Here is a 17,077-nt window from a genome sequence, read left to right on the forward strand (position 1 = left end):
AAGAAGCAGTGAACATCTCTGAGCACAAAAGCCCTTATGTGGGACCCTCATTTGATCGATGTCCTGGTTTCTGTGGTGGCCCTGACATGACAGCTTTGGTTCTGTGACACTCTATGGGAAAGTACCGGATTGCAAGCACACAGCTGAGAGAAATTAACTGCCCTGTGATAACAAATTATTTCCACTTCCTCCAGACTGCATAACTGCTTTCCTATCAACCATCTACACTCCAACTGTCCCATTATCAGGTCAATGTGTTTTATTGTCTTCTTCAGACTTCATCTTCTCCCCCTATAGCTAGGGGTGTCTCTTAGAGCCCGACCATTGAAAATCCTCAGTTCTTCCACGGCATCACAGGCAGGAATATTGCATTCCATGAGGCCCTTCCCTGCTGGGCAGAGCTCCTGTCTCCTCAGGCCATCTCCCAGCCTCAATGCCTTCTTCATTTCCCCTTTCTCTACTAAGCCAGCCTTTCTGACTTGTTTTCGTGGGGTATGGGGTTTTGGGGTTTTTCCCCCTAATCGATAGTGTCAGGGTGCAATCCAGCATCCCTCACACTTTATTCCACCTTCCAGACCCAAATCCACCGAATTTCTTGTCCAGCCGCCTTCTCCCCACTTCGCACCTCAGGCTCTTCTCTCCCTCATTGCACCAAACTCCTGTCGCCTCCCATCGTTTCCTGCCCCACTTTCTGCCTTTCAGCACCAGCAGAAAACGCATTAAAGCTCGGGGTGCAGGTGCCAATCCCTCCCGCAGCAGGGGCCGTGTCTGGAGGGGGTTCTGACCGATCACCGGAGGCACTGAGCCCCGGGAGCCCCGGGCCGGCCCTCATGGGAGAGTGGATGGACAGCACCGACAGCCGGCCCAGGGGCACCGACAGCCATGGCAGGACCGGGGCACTGAGAGCCCCCCAACCCTTTGTATTTACTGCAAACATGGGCAATATCTTTATTCTTTATTTATTTGTTCTCAGTGAAAGCCTCTGTATTAAACTTCTCTGGACGTGCACCGCTTGTAAGGTACCCCTTCCCAGACTGGAGCAGCGCCAGGGCACACCGCAAACACTGCCGAGGGCCAGAACAAGCTGCCGCTACCCTGCCCCTGCAGAGGCCACCGCCGCTGTCCCCGCTGCTGTCCCCGCTGCCGGTGCCGCCGCCGGACCGGGACTGGGACAGGAGCGGATCAAACCAGACCCGCCCGCCCGAGGCGGCGCGCGGCGAGCGGCCCGTCCGCGATCCACGGAATCGAGCGGCGGCGCCGAGCGGCGATTGGCGGCGCGCGGGCGGCCCCGCCCCGCCCCTCACATGACCGCTAGCGAGGTTTTTGTCGCGCCCGCTCGCCCCGGCCGCTCGCCGTGCCCCGGTGTCCCCGCCGCCGCCGGCAGCAGCAGCAGCACCGCCGCCGCCATGGGCCCGCGCCGCTCCGCCGCCTCCTCCCGCGGCCGCCTCCTCCTGCCGCTGCTGCTGCTCGGCGTCTCTGGTGAGCGGGGCAGCGCCGGGGCCCGGGGGAGGGGAGCGGGTCTCGGGTGTCCCCGCGGGCTCGCGCCGCTCCCCGCCCCGTCACGCGCGGGCACCGGGGGTCCCGGGGGGTCCCGGGGCCGCCTCGGCCCCGCGGCGCCTTCAGGGGGCGGCCCCGGGGCGGAGGCGCCGCCGCTGCCGCCCCCCCGCGCCGCCACCCACGGGAGGGGAGGGGACAGCGGCGGGGCCGGGGAGGCCGGGAGCCTCGGGGCGCTTCCGCCCAGGGCCGGGGCCCGGCGGCCGGCACCGCGGGCCCACCCGCGCGGCCCGGCCCGGCCCGGCCGTTCTGCCAGCGCCCCTCGGCGTGGGGCCGCGGGCACGGCAGCGTCCGTGCCGGGAGTCACCGCGTCGGGAGCACAACAGCTGGGGAAAGTTCTCCTAAAAGGCAGAGGGGATTTAACGCCCGTGTGTCTCGAGCTGGGAATGGTGGAAGCGCAATGAAGGCACTGCCGAACCTGTCTCTTGGGGGTCAGCTTGAGCCGCAATCCCTGATACAACACATAAAATAATAAAAATAATAGACCCTGGTCTACAAGCAGCGCATTGTTTAAATGCTGTGTTCATGCCCTTTGGTTTACCCACTGTGTCACCAGAAAGCTGATGCTTATTTCAGAGAGTCAGAATTCTAGGTGGAAAGGGACCTCAAGGTTCAGCTGGTCCAGCCTTTCTTGGCAAAGACATGGTCTAGACGAGATGGCCCAACACCCTGTACAGCCAAATCTTAAAAGTGCCCAGTGTTGGGCAGTCAATGCTTTGTGATTATTAGTTTGTCAAGTAAACAGACTATAAAACATTCTCTTAATTTTTGACAGCTTTGACAGCTTTGTGGTGTGCTTCCTATTTTTGATGCTTTTTAGAAATCTATCTATTCTTTGAACCGTCTGGTAAATTGATTATGGTCCTGACATAATTTACTGCTTTGTGATGAGCTGTCCTCTTAAATGGTTCTAGAAAATTAAGAAAAATCAACGTCTTAATAGCTGATAATCATATCTTACAGGTTTTTTCCAGTCCTATGCAGTTGAAGTAGATATAAAGGATGCTTCCAATGCTACATGCCTGTATGCAAATTGGATGATGAGGTTCTTGATAACATATGAATCAAACAATGGTGATTATGTAAGTATTTAGGAGTAACTCTTGCTAAGAATTGGATTTTGACCTGGATTAAAATTTAAGCTCTTTTACCTAGGGTGTTTGATTTCTTACTTTTTTTTTTTACTAAGTCACTTGAGAGGAATATTCCTATATAGTCCTTATAAAGTAAAGAATAAGTTCTCAGTCATACAAATTACTGAAAGTACTCTGTTGCTCTTACTTAAATGATGTACACAAAACTCACCATGTCTAACCAGTACAAGTGTAGTTATGTTCTTAACCCAAGCAGTAAATGTAATTGCAGCTCAGCATGATCAGGGTTTACAGCCAGGTTAGAGTTGTACTTTTGTACTTGAATCTGATACAGCTCCTTTCTCAGGCAGGTGTCAAGGAGCCTTTACCATAATTTTCCAGAGCAACCTAAAATAATCTCAGCAAGGTTTCAGCTAACTCCAGCAAGTTTCTAATGTTGTCATGGGGAAGAGCTGCATGTGAATGCATTTTAAATTCCCCTTTTCTTCTAGAAAACCACAACCATGAATTTGTCATCCAGTGCGACACACAATGGAAGCGTCTGTGGCAATGACACACAGGCTGCCCTTGTGGCAGTGCAGTTTGGAGAAGGTCATTCTTGGAGCATTAACATCACAAAAAACAATGAAACTTACCAGGGAGACTTCATGACACTGACCTACAACACCAATGACACAGCTGTATTTCCTGATGCTAAGAGAAAAGGTAACATTCAGTTCAGAATCTGACTTGCAAAGCAATCTCAGCCAGAAGTGTCAGACCTCATCTACCTGACCTGGCTTGGCTCCTTCGAAGTAAGGAGCAATCCAGGAGTTAGTAATGAATGTAATGAGTTCTGAACCACGTGCTGCCAACTGCTGCTCCTTGTACCTGCCTGCTGGGTAACAGTGCAGGCCAAATGGCTTCACTGGATGTGTAATTCCTGTAAGTGGAAGAGAAAGGGAAGGACAAACAGCTTTGATCAGTGAGCTGGACAGCAGGCACATGGAAGATTAATTTTAGTGGGCACTGCTTGACCTTCTACCTTGCTAAGCAATACAGTGTTAGGCTGTCTGTGTACTAATGCCTACTAATAATAGAATTGTTTTCTCCTTACAAACTTAAGTAAAAGGGTTCACCTTTCTTATGGCTTGTATAGTTCTGAAAACTTGGTTACTCCTGGCTTTACTCCTAGCATTACCTATCACTTCAGGTCAGGACATACAGGGAGAACATTCAGGAGAGCTGAAGATTGTTAAGCTTAATTATCGCTTAGTCTTTGTCTTATGAAATGATATAAAATGTAACACTACCTCTAAGTTCTTGTAGTTCATAAGGCATTAAAATATTTATGCTTATTTGTAGGACCAGTTACTATTTTTATGAAGGATCCTGCAGGTCCAGTTCAGCTGAACACTGTCTTCGTGTGTCACAATTCCTTCGTTATTGAAGCAGAAAATATAACGCAGATTTTCTGGAATGTTACTGTGCAGGCTTTTGTTCAGAATGGCACAGTCAGTAAAAAAGGTGAGCATTTCAGTTTGTGATAGAGCTTTTTTGTCTTGCACCTTAGTGCAGGGAGCAAAGTCCCATAATAAAAAATCCACCAATTCTAAGATGTGTTGTATTTAATAATATCCATGTAAATATCCTCTAGCTTTTCTTTCCTTGTTCCTGGAAAAATAGCTTAGGAGAACGGATTTAGTAGTGTGCTGTACTATTGGTTGTTTGCCTGCCAAGGTGGGATTCTTCTCAAGTGTGTATTCCAGTAATTGGGGTATTAAAAATAAGCACTTCAGAGCTACTGTTGCTGAGTAAATCATTTGGGTTTGAGGGGTTTTAGCTGACTGCCTTCCACTTGCAGTGGTGGCCTCTGCTGTTGCATTTGAGTAGTCCAGAGCCTGTTGTCTCATCTCCTAGCTCAGGAAAGATACAAGCACAGCATCCTGCTGCATGTAGCCTAATAGGGCCACTAACTTGGCTGACAGCAAATACATGCCACACTTGTTTTAAAACAACTTAATGTCTTTGTGTGTTTTGCTTCCCTGTGTCAGAGGCAAGTGGTACTGAGTGTGGGTTTAAAACTGAGTGTTATAGGATTTCTGAGAATAAGTGGCAATTGTACTTTGTCTGAGTAATGAGACTTCAATAAAATTTCAGTAATGAGATAGTGATTAAAATGTCTTTTCAGAGACTAGATGTCCTGCTGATAGACCTACTTCTGCACCTACTGTTCCACCTACTAGTGCCAATGCAACTACTGCACCTACCACTGCTGCACCTCCTGCTCCAACTCCTCCCAAGCCTGTGGAGAATCCAGACACAGGAAACTATTCTCTTAAAAGTGGAAATAAAACGTGTTTCCTGGCATCTGTGGGGCTGCAACTGAATGTTTCCCAAGACAAGGTGCTTCTTTTTTCTTTTGAAGAGTAAAAGTTGCTGTAGTTATTCGGTGTGAAGTCTGAATGCAGAGTATTGCTGTGTACATGCTGGCTGTCCAGAACTGCTTCTAAGTATTATATGTAGCACCTCTCTGACATCAGAATGGTTTTGTTGCATAATACAGGTCTTCAAAAACCTATGGATTCAACAGATCTTTTTATTGGGAATACTTCTAACATGATTGAAAGTCTGGAACTTTCTTAGCTTTTACGGCTGTTGGTTCCCTACTTTCCCCTCGGAGGGTAGCTTGTTGTGTTAGGGAACAAAGTAACACTTCTCAAGGAATTTGTTTGTTTCAGTACTGCCAGCGTGTAAATTTAACTCAAACAGCCTTGGTTCCATAGCAGCCAAGCTCAGCTCTCCCTGCTGTCATATTTATGACAAGCTCTTCTAACCCAAGACTGTTCCTGACTGAGACAATGTATTCCAAAGCAGCTGAATGTCTTTGATGTGCTTTGTGTGTATTTCAGCCTCTTCTGATCAACATCAATCCAAATACAACTGTCGCAGATGGTGCCTGTGGTAACACAACAGCCACTCTGAAATTGAATGATGGAAATAGCACACTGATTGGTTTCACATTTGCTGTTGTAAGTAACTTCTTTTATTTTAAACTGAATTTATCATTTAACAGCATGCATGGTGATCACTTACAGTAAAATCCTCCTGTTGCTTGCTGGTGGTCGGCAGTTCCTGTATGGGAAGTGGAACTGGCCAGCTGAGTGCCTGAGGACAAATGGAGAACTGGGTTAAAGTGGTAGAAAATATAAGACTGGTAAATGTGTTGGCTTTTGTAAAGCATGTGTTCTTAAATTGACAAATGCAAAATTGCACACTGACACTTGGTTCTTGCTTCTTGAACAGAAAAATGCGAGTGCAAGTGTACAGAAATTTTATCTGAGAGAGGTGAATGTTACTCTGCTCAACCGTCTGAATGGTTCTGGTAAGAAACAGTATCTGTCTTAAACAAGGGTAATACTTTATTCAGTGTCTGCATCAAATAATTCTGGCTTTTCTTTTGTGTTGTTCATGCTTACTGTTAGCTCCTACTCTGTCTAGAAGTTGGTATGAACAAAAATAATAAGCAGAAATGTCTGTAAGAGTTATTTAAACAGTGTGGGACCACTCTACAATTCCTGAAACTTCTGCTAATGGAATCACTGTAAATCAGAAGGGCTTCTTGATAACTCTTTTCAGTAATGTAATTTTTTGTGGTGTGAAATCTAATTGTACCAACCTTGAAGCTTTTTTCCTAAACCAGTTGTTGTCTTCTTTGTTTGAAAATGCTGCTGTATCTTCCAACCACTTGTACTCTCACTAAAAAAAGGCCAGTCCTTCAGAAGCTAAAGTATACTTTTTTCCCAACAAACATATGTTTTCTTTTTTTTTTTAATTGCTTGTCATAGCTACAGCAGTTAAAGAGCATTAAAGCTAAAGCACTTGCAACTCTGCAGCACTGAGATGAGTGGAGGTATAAGGAAAGCCTGATGTCATGTACATGTGAAAGAGAGGTTACTGTAATAACTTCAGTTTCTGATTTCTGATTAAGCTGATCAATCCCACTTTGCACTACTTTGTTTTTCAGACTAGTTAGTGTTGAAGTGTTGGCCCCTCTAGATGCAGCAACTCAGTCTTACTGTATTAGCAACTGTCTTACATTTTAAGTGAACATGCAAATTCTTTCTTTTTTTTTTTTTCCTTCTTTGTTTAGTCATTTCAAGTGCAGATAACAACAACTTAAGCAAGTGGGATGCTTTCCTTGGTAGCTCTTACATGTGCCGAAAAGAGCAAACCCTTCAGATTAATGAAAATGTTCAAGTTCATACTTTTAATCTCAGGATTCAGCCATTCCTTGTGGAGGCAAATAAGTTTGCTACAGGTAAGAGTTATGTTTTTGTTTTTTAGTGATACTTGCAAAATTCTCACTTGCTAAAAAGCACCACCATTAGGTGCAAGCACTTTATCTCAGAAGCTCTTGTTCCAATTTTTTAAACTATGTTTAGATATACATGGAATGAAGAGAAGTTCTGAGAGTGACATTCAAGTTCAAGCAAAGCTTTGTTCTCGCTTAAAAAATGTCTGCTAAGTGTGTGGTTCTTCACAAAACTTGAATGAACAAGAGACACTGAATAGGGACTTAAGGGTTGCTGTGCAGAATAGGTTAGAAGTTACTTGATAACATCTTGACTTGCAGAATTTGTAGCTCAGAACTTTTGCAGAAGTTCACTTTGGGAATACTGTTAGGTGTTTTGTTTCTTTTTACCTGTCAGTCTGAGGAATAGGAGTGTTGGGGAAGAATGAACTGTCAGGGTTTCCTTCAGAGGCAGTCTTGAATATCCAGAACAAAAGAGATTCTGAAATGTTTGTTTGCTGCAATATCTTGATCTTGTCTGGAGAAAACTGAAATGTCTTAAATTACCTCTTAATATTTAGTGCAAACTGGTCTTTGTGCTTAATGCTAATACTTGCAGCACAGTCTTACTGGACTAGACTGATCTGTAGACACATGGATTGAAAAGTTCTGGTTTTAGACAAAAGTAAGATAAACAGTTTAGTCTTTCTAAAGAGTTATGGACCCATTTCACTCTGTAGTTAAAGTTGCAGCTAGCTTTCTTCTAATTATAGTTATTTTATCTGTGTAGCATGTCTTTGTTCTGGATAGATTCTTGATACCAAATCTAGGTCACTTTTTATCCTTAATGAGTGAAAGTACCAACCAGACTTGCTTTAATTATGAAATAGATAAGCCTGGTTTATGAATGTAGAAAAATGGCTTCTCCCTTCCCTAGTGCAGATCTTGTGCACAGGAAAACTTGTACACCCTTAATTTGCTATAGGTTATTAATGCTTATATTAATTAAAATGCTTAAATATGCTAAATGTATTGATGAGACCTCTGCAGTTCTTTCTCACTTAGTTTAAATAATACTTGATTTTTTAATACCTTCATATTAAGGAAAACAGATTTTTATACCACACTTGGGAAGTGTTCTGTCTTTATTTATTCCTTATTGCAACCTTTTTCTCACCTACAGCCCAGGAGTGTTCGCTGGATGATGACAGCATTCTAATCCCAATTGTAGTTGGTGCTGCACTTGCTGTCTTGATTGCCATTATAGTGGTTGCTTACATAATTGGCAGAAGAAAAAGCTATGCTGGATATCAAACTTTGTGAATCTAAGCGTGATTCCTGTTACGATTTCACTCTAAACAAAGCAAGTGCAAGTTCTGAAGTCCAAAAAAGACCCAAAACTTAGGAGTAATTACTAGCCACAGCTAATTGGAGTTGAGAATAAAGGGAGAATGTTTATCTCAGATGAAGCAGAATTACACTTTATTTTCCTGCCCTAAGAAGACCATGTGGGTTTCATAGCTGTCTTGAAGATGTCAAATCCTGGATGAATTGCTAGGCTAAGGATTTTTTCTTGCAAAAGTCCTAAAGCATTTAGGATTTATTTCTGCTTTTTACAAATACTAGCCTGAAACAATAACACGTTCTGAACTGATGTGCATTGGGCATCTCCCAGATTAGCATAGAATTTGTACTTGCTTCTCTCCTCTGCGTTCCTTAGTTGTTGTTGTAATTGTGGGTTAAGCTGGCAGCATTAGTCACCCTGTTGACTTGTACAGTATTTAACAAGGATTGTCTAATGCCCAATAGCAACTTTGTTTTCCATAGGATTGAACTTCAGGCTGGTAATTAAGTGATCTCTGGAAGTGGCAGCAGTAACTTACTTGCCTTTGTTAGGATTTCAGTAATTTACTCCTGCCTTGGTGTAATTTCAGGAATCATTCCTATACCGTGGCTGTACAAACAAAATGGGTAATTTGCCAAATGGTGAATATATGGGAAGACTTCAGTGCCGTTTCCAGATGCTTTCAACAAAAAACCTGTTAGGCACTGAATTCTTTATTATACCTTGGCAATCATCTAAAATACTCACCTAAGGCAGACTTCTGCTAAATTAATGCAAGCTTTTTTTTGCTGGCATCAGTTTAAAGGGAATAACCTTTCTAAATATTCCAGAACTTTAAAGTGCACTTAACTTCATACCATACTCTGCACAGAACTGGTCTGTCTTGTTGCTTTGAATGACCTTGTTTAAAGATGCTTTCATTTAATGAGCCAGTATCTGTTGTTGCAGCTTGAGCTGTTTTTAAATCTTCATCTTGAATGGTTCTCTGCCAGTCAAAGTTCACCTTTAACTGCCCGCCATTGGCACTCTGAATGTTGAATGTTTGTGTTGGGTTGTTTGCGGTGTAGCATTTATTGATGTTAAGAATGCAAAAGCCAAACAAGAGATGGACCCACAACACCTGTTTTTCCTTGCTGTATGAAAAGAATAAGTAGGTTAAAAAAGTGCAGTGCAACTGGACTGTTCTTTAACTGCAGCTCTGTAGAGACTAACCCTTGATGCACAACTTTGCTCTGGGCTCTTTGTGCATATTCTTACTGCATGGAAAAAAAAAAGTCTTTTAGACTTCTAGATAATTGTGGCTTTTTTGCATATGTCATAACATGAGCTGCCTAAGCTAGTTATTTAATGAACATAACATTGTCTCCCCATTTAGAATGAGTTTAGCCTGCATCAAAGCTTCTCTAGTGTTTTATTAGTGTTCTCTAGGGTTGTAGAGATGTCTGTGGCATGTTTGTATACAAATCATAAAATACACTTCTTTCAGTAATGGTTTGGTTTGGTTTTTTCTTTTGTTAAGACAGTTTACTCTTGACACTAGCCAAGGAAGCATGTATGGGTGGATAATGCTTACTATAGCTTGTAGTCTACAGCTTGAATTTTGCATCAGTTACTGAAATGCATTTTAATGAAAGTGGGGAACTGCTATAAGTTTAATCATGAAACAAGCTTCAAGACTTACCATTTTAATTTTAAAAAATGGATCTAATGACTTTAATATATCCTCAAATGCAGAAGTTCATATAGATTTTTTAGCTTTTTTTTTTTTTTTTTTTTTTTGTGAGTGATGTTCAGTGGCACCAGTTAAACATGCATCTCTGTTAAGGAGTATTCATCACACTATTCTTCTGACCTTGCAAATTTTTGAACTGTACACAGTTTCCAAATGATAAAATAGAAGGTTCATGCAAACTTCTTCCTAAAATCAGCACTAGAAATACCATTGCAAAAACCTGTAAGTACATTGGCTCAGAGTTTTAAGTACTCCTAGACTGATGTGCAGGTAACTGGTTCAAAAAACATCAGTTTCACCTGACTTCCTGTTGTTATAAAACCACTAGTTTTCCTGTATGTATTGCTCCGTAGGGAACTGTCAATCTGTTTAACCTGTGCTCTAAAAAAATAAAGATTGTTCTATTTCTTAAGGAAACTTGTTCACATTTTTTAACTGATTTGAAAACAGACGTCTTGTATTGTCTTTTTTTAAAGAAAATAAACTCAATGAGTAAGGTGAACTCTAATCAGTCTGTATCTGAGATTCTGTTACATAGCTGGTTTTGTTCTGGTCTGTGGAAATAACATTTAAATTGTGAATTTATTTAACACCTGTGGATGTGGAATATTAATGTGTATAACCTATTATTGAGTGTGGTTGGTTTAGTACCTTATACACAGTTTACTAAATATTGTATTCTAATGTCCAGGTTTCTGATATTTTAGGTTAAAGATTTCATGCTAATCGTCCTCAAAAGTACCATTTCTAGCCAGTGAATGATGGGATTTGGGTTTTGGAAGGGGCATTTTGTTTGGTCATTTGTTCCTTGTTTTGGTTTTTTCTTTGGCTGGTTTTTAATTTTTTTTTATTTACCACAGTGTTCTCTCTTCCTTAGCATATGTTAATAAAACACAAACATTGGGGCTGTTGGTTGAATCTCATGATTGGAATTAAAAGGGAGGGCAGCTTTTATAGTGGGGCTAAAGAAACTTTGGGCCAAAAATTTCTGACTTTTTTGAATGGAGACACATTCAGCCGCATCAGTGGAAAAAGCTGATCCTGCTGGCCCTGCTGTGTTGGGCTGTAGTTACCAATTCTGCACTTGAAGACACCTCTGGAGCTTCTAAGCACTGTACAGTAGCCATACCTGGATAGATGTGTGCCAGCAAGGATGGAATGTTCCTGGTATGAAACCTTGACCCCTTTTTCACCCTGGGAGTTGCCTGTAACGGTGCCACAGTGTGATGTGTGCTGCAGCCATCTCCTTCCTTTGAAGAAGAGAGGGAATTTCTGTCACTGCCTGCTGGACACCTTCATCCTTAGCAAATCCATTCATATTTAGTGTTAGTGTTTAGTGACCCATTACCCAGCACCTAGCAAATTGTCTGTGTTAGTATTTAGTGAACAGTATTACTAAATATCAAATGTATGTCTCTCTTTAAGATGTTTAAATATTTTCTCAATCAGAATGTTTTGAAATAGCTGTATAAGATGCATAGTTCCTTTCCTCTTGTTTTTTTTTCTTTTCCTTCCAAGTGTTGCTCTGCTTGGCAGTATGTGCCCTCAGATAATCCGAGTTCAGCATTTTCAGCTGTTGAGCCTCCACGTGTTGTTCTCCTTGCTCTTAGTGAAAGGCTTTGTGTGGTATTTCAGGGAGGGGCCATGGCAAGTGTGTGCTGGACAATCATAAACTAAAGCAGGACAATACATTTCCCATACATAATGCTGATTCTGTGAAAAAAACAGCAGCCAACTTTTGAGGAAGCGTTGACTCAGTGTGTAATGCTGTGTCCTAATTAAAAACTCGAACAAGATAGTTGTACCAGGAGTGCTGCCTTATGAAATGCATCTCAAGCAGGCACTGTTCCAGTGCTGGAGAGCCCGGCACGGCCTCCTGCCTCACCCCGGCCCTCCTGCACAGGCAGGTGGAGCTCTGCTCTCCTCGCTAACAGCTTGGAATGCCAAGCCCTGCCCCCGAGTTTGAAACCAGTTCCCAGCGCGGTTTGCTAATCATTGATGGGTGTTTGTACCAGCAGGGAGCTCCTCACCTTTTACAAGCTGTGTTAAAAACCTCTGTAGTGTTACAGATGTCTCTTCCATTTTCCCCTCTGATGTGAATTTCAGTGAGGTCTGTGTAGTTCTCAAGTGAAACTAATAACCTTTTCACAGGGAAAATAAAGTTCCCCACCCCAACAGAGCCTTTCAGTGTTTTCCATGCAGTGCCCAGAGGCACATTTATCTTGGCTGTCTCTTGCAGCTCTCAGTAAGTTTCTGCTTTGTTACTTGGATTGTCCCTTATGCCTTCATGTCTAGAACCCAGGGGAGTGCTGGTGACTCCAGGGTTGGGAAGACCCCTGGGCAAGGCAGCACTACAGCAGTGTGGGGTTTCTGTTGCTTTATTGCTGCTAACTCTGAGGTGTGATCAGCTAATGCATGCTCAGACTGCTGGTTTGTCCTCACATTTCTAATCTATCCTCTGCTTGCTAGAGGAAGCTGAAATTAAATGTACAAATCAGAAGTATATTACCAATATAAAGGATGTGTGCAGTAAATGTGTTTAAAGAAATCAATCTTTCCATCAATTCTTTACTCAATACTGATTTTACTTTACATGTATTATTGTATCTAATACAATGTAATTTCTCAGAAATGCCTGTTTGCTCCTTGCTTTCTTTGGTTTCTAATGCTTGATTTCCCTTACTAATTTATTCTCCCTTGCTTTTTTTTTTTTTTTTTTTTTTTCCTCTTTCTGCAGCTGAAGAATGCCTTGCTGATTCTGACCTGAACTTTCTTATTCCCATCGCAGTGGGCGTGGCACTTGGATTCCTTATCATTCTTGTCTTTATCTCTTACATCATTGGAAGAAGAAAAAGTCGTACTGGCTATCAGTCTGTATAATCTCTTCATTCCATCTCTGTTGCCCACCTTCCCTGTTCTTTTCCCTTTCCCAGACTTCCTGGCCTGCTCCTTAAAAAAAAAAAGAAACAAATTAATTCAAGGTTTCTTTGTTTAAAAAAGTTCAAGTCACTTCATGGCAGAATAACAATAACAATAACTTCATGATAGAATAACATGCCATGAATCTGAAGATGCATTGCAAAAGCTACTGTATGACTTTGGAGAAAGTAAGTGTTCTGAGGACCAGAGAATTGAACAGAGTTGGTGTGTCCCTGTGGGAAATGTGATTATTTTTAGTAAAGAAGACATCTACAAAACTTTCTGTTGTTTAATCTTTTTGTACAAGACAATTTCTAGATGCCTACAGCTTGTCTTGGTTAATGCTACAGCTAAAACTATAATTAAAAGTGTGAATGCTGTGTCAAAAGGGACTGTACATGCAGTGGGAAAATGAATACCCAGCTCTCGACAGACTTCTGTTGGGAGCTTGGCATATGGCTGTTCTTGTGAATCAGCCTGAATTTCCTATTCCTTCTGAATGTAAAAGTAGTACCTGATCTCACTAATAGCCTGACATAATATGAGAAGAACATCTGATTCTTCTAGTGAATTAATCTGTTTAACATCATACAGAGAAGCTGGCTGCTAATGTAGGTTGAACAGTTTTGCACTACCCTGGTGTCTAATTTGCCAAGATAAGGTTCAGGTCTGGAGAACTTCAGCTACTCAGAAAAGGCAACAGTCTGCTGAAGGAAATGTCTCCTGTGCTATTTTGTTGAACTGCATTTTCCTTTTGTTCTGAGCTCAATTGTGAGATGAGGGTGGGAGGCTGGAATTTCACTGGCTGCAGTTTCTCTCAGCTTTGATTCTGAACATAAAAGAAACTACACAGCGTTGGTCCATGTGAGGACCAAAAGTATTTTGAGAGCACTCAGGCTGACTGAGAACACAGGTTGCTCAGATCTTCCTGCAGTTCCTTTGGACAGCTTGCATAGGTGAACAGGGCATCACTGAAAAGCTGTGATCTCTGAAAGCAAGTGGAGATATGAAAGCTTTCAGGTTTGATAGAATTAATCTGCTTTTAACCTCCTCATTATTGCTGTCTCAGTGTAAGAGCACAAAATTTCTAGCATGAGGAATGCTGATCATAAAGCAGGAATGAATATATGTGTAGTGAAGAAAGTGACTTCCAAAGGAATAAGAGCATCTTTCCTGTTTGAAGATGCTTTCTTTGTTATTAGCCATACCTTTGCAATCCTGTGTTCCATATCTAAACTGTATCAAAATTGAATTTAGTCATTGTGGTTGTGTTCTGCTTCGTTCCCATCAGGTCCATGTTGATGGAATGAAAGAAGCCTCTTGCTCTTCGGACCTTTTTGGTCCATCTTGGCAAAAGCCTTTTGCAGCCAATAACCCCTGGGGGCACACAAAGTTTTGTCCTCTGCAGCAAGTGTTTACTAAAGCTGCTTCAATATTTAATCTCCCTGTACATTGACCCTGTATCCGTGCTGTGGGGGAAGCACTTTGAGTAATTCACACACACAAAGGTGACAGTCAGCACTGATGTTTAAGTAATTCACAATAGCTGTGTATTCAGGAAAGGGAGTTTTCCAAAGAGTTAGTTCTGATGTTTGAGAAATGCCTGTATATTCAATTATTCTTGTCCTCACAGTGACCAAAGATACACTCTACCTGATTCTGACAAAAGTGATTCCATAGTACAAATGGGCTCTTGGAACAAGTTGTCCTATTTTTTTTCTTTTTTATTTTTAGGAATGTAAATCAATGCTGCTGAACTGTATGCTTTAGGTTTGGTTGTCTTGGTCTCTTGTATCGTACCTTTGCTCTTGCAATACTTGATTTCCCTACCAGTGTTAAATGGAATTATTTCAAGTGGCATTTTATGAGTACACCCACTTGCCAGTGTGGTGCTTCTCTGCCACCAGCAGATGGATCACAGCTATGTTCTCATGCTGAGATTGCAGACTGAAGTATTTAATATCACTTTTGCAAGGCTATCTTAGTGAAATGTGGTCATTTCCTAGATGCAAACACATACATACATATATATATATTTATTGTATATACATAGAAAGTATTATTTTGAGCTTCAACAGAAGTCAGAAATGGATCCAGCACTTTAAGGTTGTTGCAGCATGAAGAGTGGTATGTACAATTTTCCAGATCTTAAATTACTGTACAAATATGCTGACAGCAGAATATGTGTATGGAAAATAAAGTTAATTATTGTGTTTATTAAGCTTTGTTTCAGTGTAAGTAGACATGAATGCCATTTCTGAGTGCTTTTCCAGAGGGATTGTCAATGTACTTGGATCTGGATGTTTGTGGGGAAACACAAGCTTTTGCTTCTAAGCTGTTCACACATTTACATCCAAATCAGTTGATTTTTGTGTTGATTTGGTCAAAGCATGGGTCCAGCATCTGCTAAAGGACCTCCTCTTTCATCAGAATCCTTCCAACCGACAGACAGGGAATAAATATTAAATAAAGTTTTATCTTGGTGCTAGTGTGAATGCTGTTAATTTGATAGCATGAGACACAGTGAGTTTGGTTTCCTTTCAAGACCCCACAAATTCAAATGCTTTAAAAGAGCTAAAGCAATTGGCAGACAGAGAAATGCTTGTGGGTTTAAATTATTTCTGATATCAAAAGCAGAGCCACTCCCCCAGCAGCATCCTCCTTGGCAGAAGGCAGTTTCTGCTGGTCAGAAGATGCCCTTGCAGATAATTTGTGCAGGCATAATGAATACACTGCCCTGGTTCTATCAGTGCCATCTGGATAATGACAACTGAGCAGAATTAGTTCCTAAACTGCCTCTGGTTCAGGTATTTAATAGTTCTTAAAAAATCCTTTTTGCCAGATAGTTGTGATGCTTGGTGAAGAGTGAGTCTTACTGTACTGAACTCTTTGGCCTGGGGAAGTTTATCAAGTGCTCAGAATTCCAGGATGTTGTTACATGCTGCTTGGAAATTCAGTCCCTAACTGACAGCACAAACTGCATCTCTTAACACCAGTGTTTCAAGAATGCCACCATAGAGTTAACTTTACTGTAGTCACTTTATTTTAAATAGAAAAAAATCACTTCTTAGAGACTGATATAGATCAGGAAATGACAGCAGATGAAGTTCCTTGGCTATGGATGTAGGACAAACATACCCTAATGCCCCTGCTCAGGCAGTAATTTTAGTAAGAGTGCTTTCCCAGTGGTGCTGTACCCCACGGTGCCCTGTCCTGCTGTGGCTGTAGCTCCCAGCAAGCAGAGTGCAGCTGCTCTGTCCCTTCCAGGGAGGCTCGGGCTGCTCAGGGCAGTGCTCCCTGTGCTTCACCAGCCTTCGAGGTGACACACTGATGCCTTCACTCACCCCAGCACTGACCCCTTAACTGTGAGGGGACTGAGCAGTTCCCTGCATTTTGCTGTAGCATTACAGCTGGAACCCCTCTGGAACGGGGAAGAGCAGGTCTGAGAGCTTTGGGCACTTCTGTGCCCGGTCAGGAGGCGCTGCCAACCTGTGAGGTGTGACAGGAGAGCTCCTCTCACTCATCCCTGCCCAAGAGGCTGGGTGAGCATCCCTGGGGCAGAGAGGAGTACTGGAGTGAGAAGGAGAGAGGGAGAAATGCATTCATCTTCCCACTTCAGAAAGGAACAGCTGGAAGGGTTCAAGGGCAAACAATTTTCTGTGGCCCTTGCTCAACACCTTGGGTGTGATCACCAAGCTGTGTAAAATGCTGCGCTCAATATGCTTCTGGGGCTGGAGATCCTAGAAAGCATTTTGAGAGCTGCCATTTTCACTTTTCCACTCTGTTATTGCAGGAATAATCCAGAATGTTTGCTGTTTATTATTTTAACAAGAATAGTGCTAATAAACTACCTCCTTTTTAGCTTTTGCCTGAGAAATGCATATAAAACTATTCTAAAAAAATAAAATTTAAAGCCAGGAAAGATGCATTCCACAGGGATCACTCATAAAAGGCCTTATGAAAATAACATTTGGATACCAGAGGTTTTTTTCAATCAAAAGTGAAATCTTCTGCAAGTTCTGTCCCCAGGGGAAAGCTTCTAATATTTCCTAATAATGATTTACATCAGAAGATGAAAAATGTGGATCCACGCTCCATTTTATCTCATTGGTTTCCTAACTATGAACAAAAATAAATTAACAATAATCTCCATGTGCCTG

The 17,077-nt window shown here is 42.2% G+C and overlaps 1 protein-coding gene across 2 annotated transcripts; it reads left to right on the forward strand.

The window, feature by feature from the left end:
• The first annotated feature begins 1,292 nt into the window (after window positions 1-1,292).
• Window positions 1,293-13,194, forward strand: LAMP2 (lysosomal associated membrane protein 2). 2 transcript variants are annotated; one of them, XM_064712482.1, is made up of 9 exons: window positions 1,293-1,479; window positions 2,518-2,636; window positions 3,140-3,353; window positions 3,993-4,154; window positions 4,819-5,033; window positions 5,540-5,659; window positions 5,934-6,012; window positions 6,781-6,948; window positions 12,736-13,194. In XM_064712482.1, the coding sequence occupies exons 1-9, from the start codon at window positions 1,305-1,307 to the stop codon at window positions 12,876-12,878; spliced, it is 1,395 nt and encodes a 464-aa protein (XP_064568552.1). In that variant the 5' UTR covers window positions 1,293-1,304; the 3' UTR covers window positions 12,879-13,194. The 2 variants fall into 2 exon arrangements, with proteins under 2 accessions (XP_064568552.1, XP_064568554.1); XM_064712484.1 differs by lacking the exon at window positions 12,736-13,194 and adding an exon at window positions 8,099-8,381 and having other exon boundaries at window positions 6,781-6,942.
• Window positions 13,195-17,077: the final 3,883 nt, after the last annotated feature.

This window comes from Zonotrichia leucophrys, chromosome 4A (genome assembly GCF_028769735.1).
Source record: "Zonotrichia leucophrys gambelii isolate GWCS_2022_RI chromosome 4A, RI_Zleu_2.0, whole genome shotgun sequence".
NCBI classification, from domain to species: domain Eukaryota; kingdom Metazoa; phylum Chordata; class Aves; order Passeriformes; family Passerellidae; genus Zonotrichia; species Zonotrichia leucophrys.